The sequence below is a fragment of the Carassius auratus genome, chromosome 10 (genome assembly GCF_003368295.1).
Source record: "Carassius auratus strain Wakin chromosome 10, ASM336829v1, whole genome shotgun sequence".
Taxonomy (NCBI): domain Eukaryota; kingdom Metazoa; phylum Chordata; class Actinopteri; order Cypriniformes; family Cyprinidae; genus Carassius; species Carassius auratus.
In genome coordinates, this window is record NC_039252.1 from 5,088,797 (window position 1) to 5,102,245 (window position 13,449).

Genomic DNA, 13,449 nt, shown 5'->3' on the forward strand with positions numbered 1-13,449 from the left:
CAACCCGGACAACCTGATTTCATTTTCTCTGCCCGTTAATTACAGAATATCCCCCAGCCAGGCTTAAAAACGATCAAACCATTATTAACTATCTTTAAAGCCTTGTCTTCTTTTCCGCTCCATTTTAAAAAGATCATTTTAAAGTTTTAATTTCCCCACCAGATTTTTTTCAACAGCCCGTCTTATTAATGATAACATTAAGCAGCAAGTAGTAGCGGCTTTTTGTTTGTTGTCTTGGAAATAATGTCTCTCCTTTCAAGAAAACCAGTCACACCTGCACATATTCATTTGCATTAGCACCCAAAGCTTTTGTTTAGCGAATGCTCAGAGAGATAAACAAGAAAGATGCATTTAGTAATTAATTTAGCGAAGTATAAACCCAGACGAAAACAAACTATACAACTTGCAGTGATGGCTGACACTGTGAATCTCTTGAAAACATGTCCAGGATACATTTTACCTCAAAATAATAATAATAAATAGTAATAGTTTGTTTTAACAGGCTTCAAATGAAGCCTATTCATGACATTACTTTCAGGACGATGAAGCTCATTATAGCTCATATTCTCATTACAGTAATGATTCAAGAGTGTTGTTTTTAAGTTTATTCCTAATAGTGATTTTCTTTACTGTAATACCAAAGCTTATCAATAAGGATGGCCTTATTAATTACTCACCCTCGTGTCCTTACAAACCTTTGAGACCTTTGTTCATCTTCAGAACACAAATTAAGATATTTTTGATGAAATCCGAAGGCCCAGAAATGTAGTTAGAATATTGCTAAAATAGTCCATGCGACAAAGCGTAATTTTTTTCAAGCAGAGGAATGCACACGCATGCGTCGCGGTATTTCCCGTGAATGCAGAAGAGAAGAGTTGTTGAATTAAGTTGTTTTTATTTGTTTGTTTACTTTTGTGTTCCGAAAATTAACAAAGGTCTAACGTGCTTGGAACGACGTGAGGGGGAGTATTTAATGAAACAATTTACATTTTTGGGCGAACTATTTTTGGTGCTCAAAGTCTTTAAAGTCTAGTTGATTCTGATTGCCTGGTATTTTTTTTTTTTTATTGTTCTTTAGCTGAAATAAAAACAAAACTATCTGAAAATGTTTCCATCGCTGTTGTTCCTTGGTTGTTATCATAGATTTAACTATTTTCATAGAATTCTATAATAAATAACTATAATAATATTGCTATCGTTATTGTGCTTGGTGTGAACAAAGTTAACGTATAAATCTTATGTTTGCTGATGCACTGAACTTTTGTTATACCTAGTGTGGATAAGGTTTTTGTAATAACAAAGTTTCAGCTTATAATAAAAAAAAATATATATGGTTTTTGGTATCGTTTTAGTTAGCATGCCTTATATTGATTTATATTTTCTATGTCTAGTAAAAAGCTAAAATAATTGGTTTCCGGTGTCATATTGAATTTTGTTGCATTGGGAATTCTTCTGAGGTAAATATATCACCAAGACAAAATAGCTAGCTGGCTGACATAGATGACAGTAAAGTAATGAGTGTTGTTGTGTTACGGTAATGACTACTCCAGGGAAATGTGACTAATTGTCATAAATATAATGTGAGAAATAATACAACAGATCTTAGTGAGGCTGAAAATTGCTTCATGTTCTAATGCAAAATATAATTGATTAGGTCTTTCATTTCATTTTAGTCTGAAGTGTGACCTTTTGATCCTTTTGAGTTTCTATATTTGCATCCTTTCTTGACGTACGTAGGAGCTCTATTTATATCCCGTCAAGTATATACTGTGATGACCATTTCTCTAAAAATATCTGGTGATGAATTATTTAGAAAATCCAACACTCATTATTTCGAGAGGACATTATTGAAGTCAAAAACGTCCATTTCTATAAAGAGTAGCGCTCTGGTTTTTTATACAGAATTCGAGGCTGATGAGAGAATGCCAGTGAAAGGATTTAATTGCAATCAGACCTCGCTCTCTCTCAGTCTCTGCCCTCGACTAATTAAAGACACTCAACTATAACGATGGCGGAGTGGGAAAATGGCATGGTGGAGTTGGCGAGGGCGGGGCCGAGTGACCTGCCCTGACCCTAAGAGGGTGTGTTCAGAGAAATGGTGATTATGAAGCGGGCGCTGAGCATCAGTGTCGTGTTTCATCACCCTCAGCCCATCTCAGTGCACAAAATGTCACAGGCATCAGAGAGGGGCTTAGCTGTAAAGGGTAAAGAGATTCTATAATTTTTGTTCCTTTTTTTCCTTCTTTTTGCATATTCATACTCTGCTTTTTTTTAGACACAATTCAAATGAGTCCAGGCAAAGATAAGCGCTGTGTTCTTTCCTGGTAGGCTGAGGTGACTGTAATGCACCAATAGGGAGATGGCATGGATGTGGCTCCGCCTGTGAAGCAAGCTCTGCCTTCCAACAACACCTAGCTGAGTTGAATAACACAAACGATAGAGCGAGCGGCTGCTGTGCTGCATTCAGACCTGCTGCGTGCATCACACATGACCTTGTGCATGAACTCATTATTAATAAGAGCTACAAACTGCCTCATATCGTTTACATTGGCAGTAGATCTCAAATGTCTGCTTTGGCTGCACTTTATAGGTTTTTTTTTGATGTATGGTTTGTTAGGATAGGGCAATCTTTGGCTATCTGAACAAGATACTGAGAAAATCGGAAATTAAAGTTGTCAGAAAGAAGTACTTAGCAATGCATATTACAAATCAAAAATTACGTTTTGTTTTTACGGTAGGAAATTTACAAAATATCTTCATGGAACCTGATCTTTACTTAATATCCTAATTATTTTTGTCATAAAATTAAAATGTATAATTTTGACATACAATGTTATAAATATTTTTGGCTATTGCTACAAATATACCCCAGTGACTTAAGACTGGTTTTGTGGTCCAGGGTAACATTTTTTTACAGTAGCTGTGTTTCCATTTTTGGGATTTAAGGCATTTTATTGATTTAGACTGTGAGAGACAGGAAACATGGGTGGAGGGGCGAATTGGATCAGGAAATGACCCAACCTGGATTCTAACACAAGTCTCCCACATACACAACATGTCGAAGCACATGCTCTACCCATCAGGCCATGCCTCTGACCTTTTGTAGCAGTTATTTCTGAATATAATATTAGTCAAGGCTTCTCGCAGCAAAATCAGTTGTACTAATCCGTTTATAAAATTGTTTGTACGTTTTACTAACTCGTTCCCTCGGTTACTAAATTGTTTGTACGTTTAACTAACTCGTTCCCTCGGTTTACTAAATTGTTTGTACGTTTTACTAACTCATTCCCTCGTTTACTAAATTGTTTGTACGTTTTACTAACTCGTTCCCTGGGTTTACTAAATTGTTTGTACGTTTTACTAACTCGTTCCCTCGGTTTACTAAATTGTTTGTACGTTTACTAACTTGTTCCCTCGTTTACTAAATTGTTTGTATGTTTTACTAACTCGTTCCCTCGGTTTACTAAACTGTTTGAACGTTTTGCTAACTCGTTCCTTCGTTTACTAAACTGTTTGTACGTTTTGCTATCTCGTTCCCTCGGTTTACTAAATTGTTTGAATGTTTTACTAACTCCTTCCCTCGTTTACTAAATTGTTTGTACGTTTTACTAACTCGTTCCCTCGTTTACTAAATTGTTTGTACGTTTTACTAACTCGTTCCCTCGGTTACTAAATTGTTTGTACGTTTACTAACTCATTCCCTCGTTTACTAAATTGTTTGTACGTTTTACTAACTCGTTCCCTCGGTTTACTAAATTGTTTGAACGTTTTACTAACTCGTTCCCTCGGTTACTAAATTGTTTGTACGTTTTACTAACTTGTTCCCTCGGTTTACTAAATTGTTTGAACGTTTTACTAACTCATTCCCTCGTTTACTAAATTGTTTGAACGTTTTACTAACTCGTTCCCTCGTTTACTAAACTGTTTGTACGTTTTACTAACTCATTCCCTCGGTTTACTAAATTGTTTGTACGTTTTACTAACTCGTTCCCTCGGTTTACTAAATTGTTTGTACGTTTTACTAACTCATTCCCTCGTTTAATAAATTGTTTGAACGTTTTACTAACTCATTCCCTCGGTTTACTAAACTGTTTGTACGTTTTACTAACTCATTCCCTCGGTTTACTAAACTGTTTGTACGTTTTACTAACTCATTCCCTCGGTTTACTAAATTGTTTGTACGTTTTACTAACTCGTTCCCTCGGTTTACTAAATTGTTTGTACGTTTTACTAACTCGTTCCCTCGTTTTAGTTAAATCATGCACACAAAATAATAATTTGTTTTACTTCCTTTCCGCATTCTCATAAACTAATGTAGATTTCATGCAGAGCTGCAAGGCTTTTGCCTCTATTTCATTCCCAACTCAAAATGAAACTCAATTAAAGTGTCTCTGCAACAGTTTTATGAGAATACAGACAGGAAGCAGAACAAATTATATTACTCACATGATATACGTAAAACAATGGAAATAAATTATTATATAGAGTGCATGATTTACTTACACAGAGGTAACAAATTAGACAATCGCACAATTTACCTTATTTTTCCCCCTGCATGTCATGTGCGGGCCTCATTATTAACTAAAACTTATATTTTTTATTAATTAAAAAAACACAAATAAAATATAAATATAAGATGGAAATTGATGGAGCAGGAATAAGTTTATTTTGAAGTACTTAAATCACTAAAACCTAAACTTAAAATCACCAAAACATAACCTAGAATTAAAATAACAACTAATTCAAAATATTAGTAAATACTATAAAAGTGTATAAATAGTATTAAAACAACACTGTTTTATACAAATATTGAATTGCCCAAAATAGCTCTTTTTAAAACAAGTAAACCAAACCTAAAATGTCTAAATTCTGCAAATTCTTTATCGTCTAGCACAAAAACTCTAACATGGTCACAGAAAAAGCTCTAAAATTAGAAACCGGCAAGAAGACAATTACAACAGTATTCCCTGAGCTGTAAGTGCCTCGCACAGGAAATGCAACACAAATGGAGACATTTCCTCTCAAGGTTGGCTATCTGAAGGCAGCATCACATGCCAGCCATCTTATAGCTGAATAGATTCTTGATCCGCCCACCTCGCAGACAATTTGCAGCTAATGGATGCATTTGTGTGCTTGTTAAACATCGTCCTCAAGGAATTGATGCGCTGCTGAAATTTCCCTTCTGCACTGAAAACAGTCCTTTAATGCGCCACGGGGGCTTTCGATTGGTTTTGTGTACTTGTCACAGAGGTCTGTGTCATTAACTCCCAGATAATCTCACCATCTGAGTATGGTGAGGAAATAAGAATCTTGTTTTGGAATACATTTTAATTTATTCCCTTTTTTTTTTAATATCGCTTAATCATGGTTGATTTTACAGGTTTGAATTGGATACTGCAAAATATTTACATCCAAATTTTGGCATGATAGGTGGTTTTTAGGGTATGGGTGGTTTCTCATATTTGTTCAGATTCCCACTTGTCATTTTGACCGAAACTTTCATATTCGTGTGTTTCAGTGGGCATCTGGAGAGCCTCCTGTTTCCGCCTCCTCGTGTTGCTTTACTACCATGAGCAGTTCCACTCCATCCACAGGTACTGTCTGTTCCTCAACATCACTTCCATTTTAGAGATGACTTGGCCTTTTTGTTGAATTATTCATGCGAGGTTTTACGTTCATTTAGTTCAGCCAAATGAAATAAGTTCACAGTTGACGCCAAATTTGTTTTCATAATCTTTCATTAAAATTGAATAACTTTGCCCGCCTCTGAAATTACATTGCTTTTCTGTTAATGTAACAAAGGGTATACAAGTGAGACAAAACAATACTTTATTCTGACTGGTGACAACACTGTACGGTATAATGAGCGCTATTGACGTTCCAGGCAATTGATTTCCTACATAGCGGCTGTGCTAGTTTACTTACAAAGTGAAATAATTAGAACTCAAATCAATATTTCATGCCTATTTATTTATTTTCCATGTGAGTGATAAGCTGGATGATGTACACTACAATCAACCGTTCATTATCACCTAAACATCCGTTTTGCCTTGGGGTCCTGATTAACCTATAGAGATATATTTTGCAATAATGACAAACAGTCCCTTATGTTTAAGCCAGGTATGCTATGAATATGAATGATACGTTCAGAAATCTTATAAAAGTAAGAAAAGTTAATGAAGTTTTAGCAAACGCTAAACGACAGTCGCATGTCGACACTCTTCATACTTTTTCATGTGAAGTGTAAAGCAGCGTACTCAAACTTGGCATCTGAATTTTAAAGATTTGCTACCGGATGAATTTGCGTCTACATTTGTTTTGATGTAAAAAATAGTACTATTAAATAGTAATAGTAATGTTCATAATATCTTAAGTCTTAAGTTAAATTCAATCACTGTTATGGACAGTGGCTTCTAAAAATCATACTGGCACATAATGTATTATTAAACGAAATTGTTATTGCTTTTTAACAGCAGTGAAAACTAACTCTTCATTGATCAATGGTGAAATGGTTGGCGAGAGTATAAGCTGTTATTTGAGCATCTGAATGGAGATAAAATGGAGGGCAGAGTGAAATGACCCCATCATCTGCTCCCCATCTTCTCTGTCTTTCTCTCGCTCACTCATCCTCCCCCTGGTAAACAATAATCCTTAATATGTTGTTGCGCTTTGGAAGGGGAAACAGTGGCTCTATTATTTTGGAAGTTTAAAGTGGAATGACCAGGGATAGCCTCCGGATAGCTTCTATATTTTGACGCGCTTTTAGACGTGCTTGGCTTTTTAGTGATCTGGCGAAATAATTGCAAAATGATGGCTTTAAATGTGGTCTAGTGTTGAATGGCTGGTATGATTTGAACAGAGATGCTAGTATTGTTGTGAAGATCAAGGTTTGCGCTTCTCTATGAAGTATTGCCGTTTCTGGCATTTCGCGTGAATCATTGCATTTCCTTGATGTGGTCATCATGGTATAGTCAATCTTTTTTGCTTTATTGTTTGAGTTTGAGACCGAATCACCAAAGACAGAAGGCAGAATTCGAGTGCAAGAAAGTATTTTGTAGTATTTAATGTTTTGAATACCTAGGTTTTGTCTAGCCTGGTTAAATGCCATTTTTTTTATATTACATATATGATAAGTTTAAATATTATTTCTATTCATTATGTAATGTTTTATACATTTTAGAATTATATTGAAACATATTTAAATTATTTGTACTTTTAAAAAAATACATTTGATTATTATAAATAAAATAACTTAATAACTGAATCATTTGGCCTTTTTTAGGCACAATTGTATTAAATGTATACTATATTAATGTTGTACAAAAATGTATGATTTTAAAAAAGAAAAAGAAAAACAAGAATGAAGGTCCACTCCTAAACTGTGCACAACACGTATGAGTGAGATTGTACTAATTTATAAAAATTCACCAAAATGTAGTCACGAATTGCCATGAAAGTCTGTTTGAACTTTCCTTTGTCAGTTTCTAAATCTACTGCCAGCTTTATCAATGGATAATGCACTTTTTTTCTCTTTTCAAATATTATTTTGTGTTTTATGTTTGTGTTTTATTACCAGCCAAAGGTGGATTAATGGTCTTATTTGGTTTATCTGGTCAAAACAGACCTGCCTAACCAGCTTTGTCAGGCTTGGAGATCAGCTAACCAAATTTAGCCCAATTTGTTCTGGCACTGAATTCTACATTGAATTGAATTTGACCCTCATATTTCTCTCTGTACTGGAGTCAGCGGTATCATTGTTTGGGTTTCTTGATGCGAAACGGCCTTCTCAGTACAACATGGTTATTGCTACGCAAAACTGGAGCCATAACAAAGCTGACCATGAGCCTTTGTGCTGATAGCTCAATCTAGCTAGCCCACATCAAGGTCAGTACAGTCCCTGCTGTTTAAAACTAGTCAACATAGTTTTAAATAATTGTATTATTTAATAAAATGCTATTAATTTGACTAGGTGTCTTTACTTTTCCCTGAACACTTTTGATTAAAACGATGCTGTTCAACGAAAATCTTTTAAACATTTTCAAGCATTTAAACATATTTTCTTCTATATATTTCAGTCCAAAACATGCATTAACGTCACATTTGAAGAAAGAAAATTGTTGTCTAATGTGTGCATATAACATATTTGAGTACAATTCAGCGAGAAATATACTTTACAAACAGATAATATAGATATAAAAATAAACATGAAATAAAAACATTATTAATTCATTATAAATCTAGTTTTTATCTCTAATAGGCTATCCACGGTTTCATTGAGCCTGTATTTTCTTGCCTCTGATACAGTTTGAAATATATTTTGGTATATATTTTCTATTTTAAAATATATTTAATTGAATTTCACTGTTTGCAACATATATGACTTATATAAATGACCCTACTAAACAAAGTTTAGTTTGTTAGTCTAGTTAGTTGAGTTGAGTTTATTCCCCCCCAACCGTGATCCTGCAGTCACTGCTTTTTCCTGCGGCTGTAGTTTATGAACTCCTGTGCATCAGAGCCTGCCATCTGAAAAGCATGTAGGACCGGATCCTTTCTCCCATGTGAAGCAAACCTTGTGTTCCGGCACATCAAGCATATGAGAGCCCAAAGGCTTGGAGTCGTTCCACCTTGGCAAACACATGCACACTTGATTGCCGTCTACTGGGACCACTCTGCCAGAACAATACAAGAGCATTTCTGCTCTGTCAAACCTGACATACTCCCTCTTGCTCCAGGCAAAGTTGACAGTACAGCCCTTAACCATGAGCTAAAGCTGGTCAGACATGTTTGACTGGGCTTTGGGTGTGTGTGTGTGTGTGTGTGTGTGTGTGTGTGTAAGTGTGTAACCAGCCTTTATCAAACTGAACTCTACAGTACTCTATTCTTACTCTAGCGCGTGATGGATCATAAACGATCTGACTTTTCATTGGATGTGGTTGTGACAAAGTGACAGGCAGGTGGAAAGGTGCAAAGGTAACGCTTGCGGTGAAGCACGGCATTCCAGGAATGTTAGATATGGGAATAGTTGATGGGAAGTCACAGAGAGCTCGGAGGGCGAACAGCGTTCCCTGAATTCTGTGGTGTCCTAGCAGCAGTTTTACTGTAGTGGGATTCACTGAATTAACAGTGACAGCGAGGGAAAGATTCTTCTCTAGTCTCTCGGGTGATGCATAGACAAATATCATGGAAATTGGATGCTTGCTGCAAACAGGTAATGCTGCGCTGGAGAAATCCTGCCGTCCACAGAACAACTTCCTCATGCTTTTTTGTTGATTTTAATGTTTGTCCACTTTTTTGGAGTTGTTTGTATATTGTAATGACACCTCTTCAGGCAAACTAAAACGTAAATGTATCTGTATTCTAACTCTAGTAATTCTGAGTAGTTTTAAGTCTGAACCGATGTTAACCAGTCTCATATGACAGAATGTGAAAAGAAATGTGCAGTGAAGCTTGCAGTAACAATATCATTGGGCCGAGACCATGAAAAAACTACCATCAAAAAAATTGGTCGATAACTCTCTTATGATCACCAGGCATGATTTTAATAAAATTCCAATGAAACCGTAATTTCGTTAAATATTGTCACAGCACTCACGTTATTGCTCTTTTGTTGGTTTTGATTGCTTCTGTTGACCTCACTTTGGATAAAAGCATCTGCTAAATGACTATATATTTTAAATATAGTAAATGATGTTAATACATGTTTTCTATTGAAATTTTCAGAAATCATTCTTTTATGATGATTAGGGTTCAGTTATCTAAAAAGTATTCATTTCATTCAATCATTGAATCAGTCAGTCAAAGAAATAATACAAATATAGATCATCATAATAATTTTAATAATAATTGATTTAGCTAAGTTTGCAAATGAGACATTTAAAATTTTGGTCATGCTTTACTTGGAGTAATTCTCCCAACTAACTATTAACCAAGATTTGCCTCAAATGATTTAGTTAAGGTATTTGTTAAATTTAAGTGTGGGATTGGTTCATGCAGAATAAGGCATTAATATGTGCTTTATAATCACTAATAAACAGCCAATATGCTAGTAATATGCGTGCTAATAAGCAACTTGTTAGTAGAGAGAATCGGTCCTTAGACTAAAATGTTACCAAATTTAGTCATGCTTAATTAATGTATGAAATTTCACAATCCATCCTGTGCACTGAGTTTACATATGGCCATTGAATTTTAAAGATTCGGTTTACTCATTTCCTCTTGAAAAGCCTGTGGCATATTCGATCCAGGGATGGTTCCTTTAATCACATTAAACACACAATAAGATTTGTTAACGGCACAATGAGATGAATCGCCTTGGTGAAGCCAGATGCCTTGATAGGTCATGTGTATGGTCACCATGGTAACACAGAGTCATTGGAAAAGTGGGCCAATCATCTTTCTGTTCTCCTAGCGGCTGCTATGTGGCGAGATGCCTGTCTCTAGGACACATAAGAGTCTCACCCATGCATTATAAACAACTCCCTAGACAGAGTAAAGGTTCAGGTATAATAATGCAAAATGTGTCCAAGATTGTGCTAATGAGGGATGTCATTAGGATGTGCTAAAATTTCATAATTGAGCTTATTCAAACTTGCACATTATATATTCCAAATGAGCCTCGAGGGAAGAAAACTGCAGACTAAGAGCTATTCAACAGTAGTTTATTGGTATTTTATTCCTAATATAATATATAAAAGCTTTTTTTCTTACAGCACATTGTTTTCATGGGTCCTTTTCTGCAGTATGGGAAAATATCATGAATTAAATCTGCCGTTCTGTAAGGGGATTATCTTGTTTCTTTTCTCAGTTTGTTTGCTCTCTGCATGTGGTAGGCTACTGCCTCAGCCTGAATTGCATTATTCCACCAGAAGTTTTGTTTTGTTGGCTGTTTAATCAGACCCATGTTCTGTGTGTTAACATTAGAAGTCTTGCAAGATGCATGCTTGTTTTTCATTATCAATATCGATTTCGACTGAATCTAGATGCAGGGTCTGGACTGCGACAGACCTCATTAGTATAAAATAAGGGTTTGTATTTGTAGACATCAGTCTAGGCAGGACATAATTGGAAGTGACTATATTGTATAAGCTTGTGCAACTGGCTGTACAGGAATCAGTATGCATATACATTAGTAAACATGGTATACAAGGAAACATTCTTTTTTTATTTATCAAAGTGCTGTATATTTTTAAGTAAATTGTTATTATTATAATCTGAAATGTATCATGGTTTTGGATGCCTTAAACATTTGCTGACACCAGCTTGCAAATAGACACTAGAAGGGAACCCAGGGAACAAATGTTAGTTAAAAAGAAAATGATAGCCTAAATGCACTGTACGTCTCTTTGCATATAAGCGTCTGCTAAATGCATAAATGTAAATGTAAATGTAGAAGGCTGTCACTCATTATCATAACCCCCATTGGACTACATGCTGTTTGGAGCCTGTTGCTTTGATAAGATAAGTTTCTTCTTATAAATGCTATTTCTGAGGTGAATTTCACTAGATCCCCTTGACAGTGATTCATTTTAATAGCTCTAAAGCACACACTACAATGATTTGAGTCTTGTTGGTTGTTTAGTCACTTGTATACTTTGCCTTTTAGTGTAAATGTTGCATTATAAATGAGAAGTAGTCTCTTGACACTGGGAAAAAAAGGCTATTGAGACAAGATGAAACCTCAAAATTTGTGAGGGATGTCAAGGTACGGGCTGGTAAAGAAGGGACTTGGTTATAAGATATGAGATGGGTCTGTGCTGGGCTGTGAGGGGAGGGATGGGATCACTGGACTGGGAGGGAGGGATGGGTCACTGTAAGTGGTGAGTCTAGATCACTGTGCTGGGCTGTGAGGGGAGGGTCTAGATCATTGTGCTGGGGTCTAGATCACTGTGCTGGGCTAAGACAGGTGGGTCTAGATCTCTAAGAGGGAGGGATAGGATCACTGTTAGTGGTGCATCTAGATCACTGTGCAGAGCTGTGAGTGGAGGGTCTAGATCACTGGGCTTTGATGGAGGGATTTGATCACTGTGCTGGGCTGTGAGGAGCCAGATCACTAAGCTATATGGGGAGTGTCTGGATCACTGTATTGAGCCTGTTCCTTTTTTTAAAAATGTGTCTGTATGTCCTGCTGATGGCAGCACTTTCTTTTGTGCACTGCTGTTTCTCTGTGCCTCCTCGCGTCGACAGAATGCTCAGAATGTTCAGAGACAATTTGAAGCATAACATTCGAATGTAGCCCACTCCTGGTTGTAATATGTCTCGGTAAAAAAATAAATGAAAGTATAATACATTCTACCATTATTTAATTTTTCACCTGACACTGAGACTGTAATCTGTAATCATATGATCACAAGCAGCACAAGAGCTTGAAAGAAAACTGCAAGGGTTGAAAGCTGAGGCCAGGCACTCCGCCACGGTCTGTCTCTGTTAAACCTGTCACCAGCCTGTGATGTGCCCATGGACATAGCCAAGTGCCAAACGCCCCACAGTGGGTGCCATTTGGAGTCTTGACAGGCTTCAGAGGCCTGCTTAATCCTGTAAGGATGTCATATTGTTTCGAGGGGAAGAGTCAGAGATGCTGCCCACCACTGTCATATTGTCTGGTTTATGTTTCTGCCCATGTTTGTTTGTCTGGTGTCTCTCGACCTTCATTGAGGGTCCTTTGTGAGGCCAAAATATTTTGTAACCGTGACCTTTTTGGTGTCAGTCAATCGATAATAATAGTGTTTGGTGTCTGACGGGTCTTGCTTTTGTAATATCCATGTACATCAATGCCAGTTTTGGTATTTGGAAAACTGGTCAAAAAAAAAATTACAATCTGTCTTTTTCTTTTTCCTCTTTGGCAGCTAATGGCACTGACAGTAAAACATATAAAGGAGAACGATCTCCTTGTGACCCCTCCCGTGTCCTCCATATCCGCAGAGTTCCCATCGAAGTGTCCGAGGCAGAGGTCGTCTCACTAGGAGTTCCTTTCGGCAAAGTCACCAACCTGTTGTTGCTTAAAGGGAAAAACCAAGTAGGTGCTCCATTAACCTGCAAACACATCTCTGCCCTTTCTTTCAGCTCTGTAAGCATTTTGCAGCATGACCATTGGAACCTCAGGCATTTAAGGAACACTGATGGGTTTGAAATTTGCCTTTTGAGATCCTCAAAACTCACCTTATGCTTTCATGTTGGTTTAGCAGTGGAATTTCTGGATTAAACGGCATGAATAAGATCAGAGAAAACCAGCATACATATTCCCACTGTTAAACCTCTGTGTAATTCATCACAGTGTAACTAACATGATTTAGGAAATGTAGGCCTACTTCCTCTGTGCAGACAATGGTGTGACAATACCATTGTTCCTGGCATTGTCTTGAAAATAAAAAAATGAAGCTTATTATTATTGCTGTCAAATGATTAATAGCGATTAATCGCATCCAAAATAAAAGGTTTTGTTTACATAAT

At 36.5% G+C, this 13,449-nt stretch overlaps 1 protein-coding gene across 7 annotated transcripts in view; it reads left to right on the top strand.

Annotated features, from left to right (window-relative positions):
• LOC113109639 (polypyrimidine tract-binding protein 3) overlaps nucleotides 1–13,449 on the top strand; it is a 58,454-nt gene that overhangs the window by 20,748 nt on the left and 24,257 nt on the right. For 4 of the 7 annotated variants that reach the window (XM_026273330.1, XM_026273332.1, XM_026273334.1 and 1 more), the window contains 2 exons: nucleotides 5,519–5,594; nucleotides 12,846–13,015. In XM_026273330.1, coding sequence (XP_026129115.1) covers nucleotides 5,570–5,594; nucleotides 12,846–13,015 — 195 coding nt within the window. In that variant the 5' untranslated portion in view covers nucleotides 5,519–5,569. Of the gene's footprint in view, nucleotides 1–5,518; nucleotides 5,595–12,845; nucleotides 13,016–13,449 lie in introns of those variants that run through there. The other 3 variants (XM_026273331.1, XM_026273336.1, XM_026273335.1) reach the window with 2 other exon arrangements.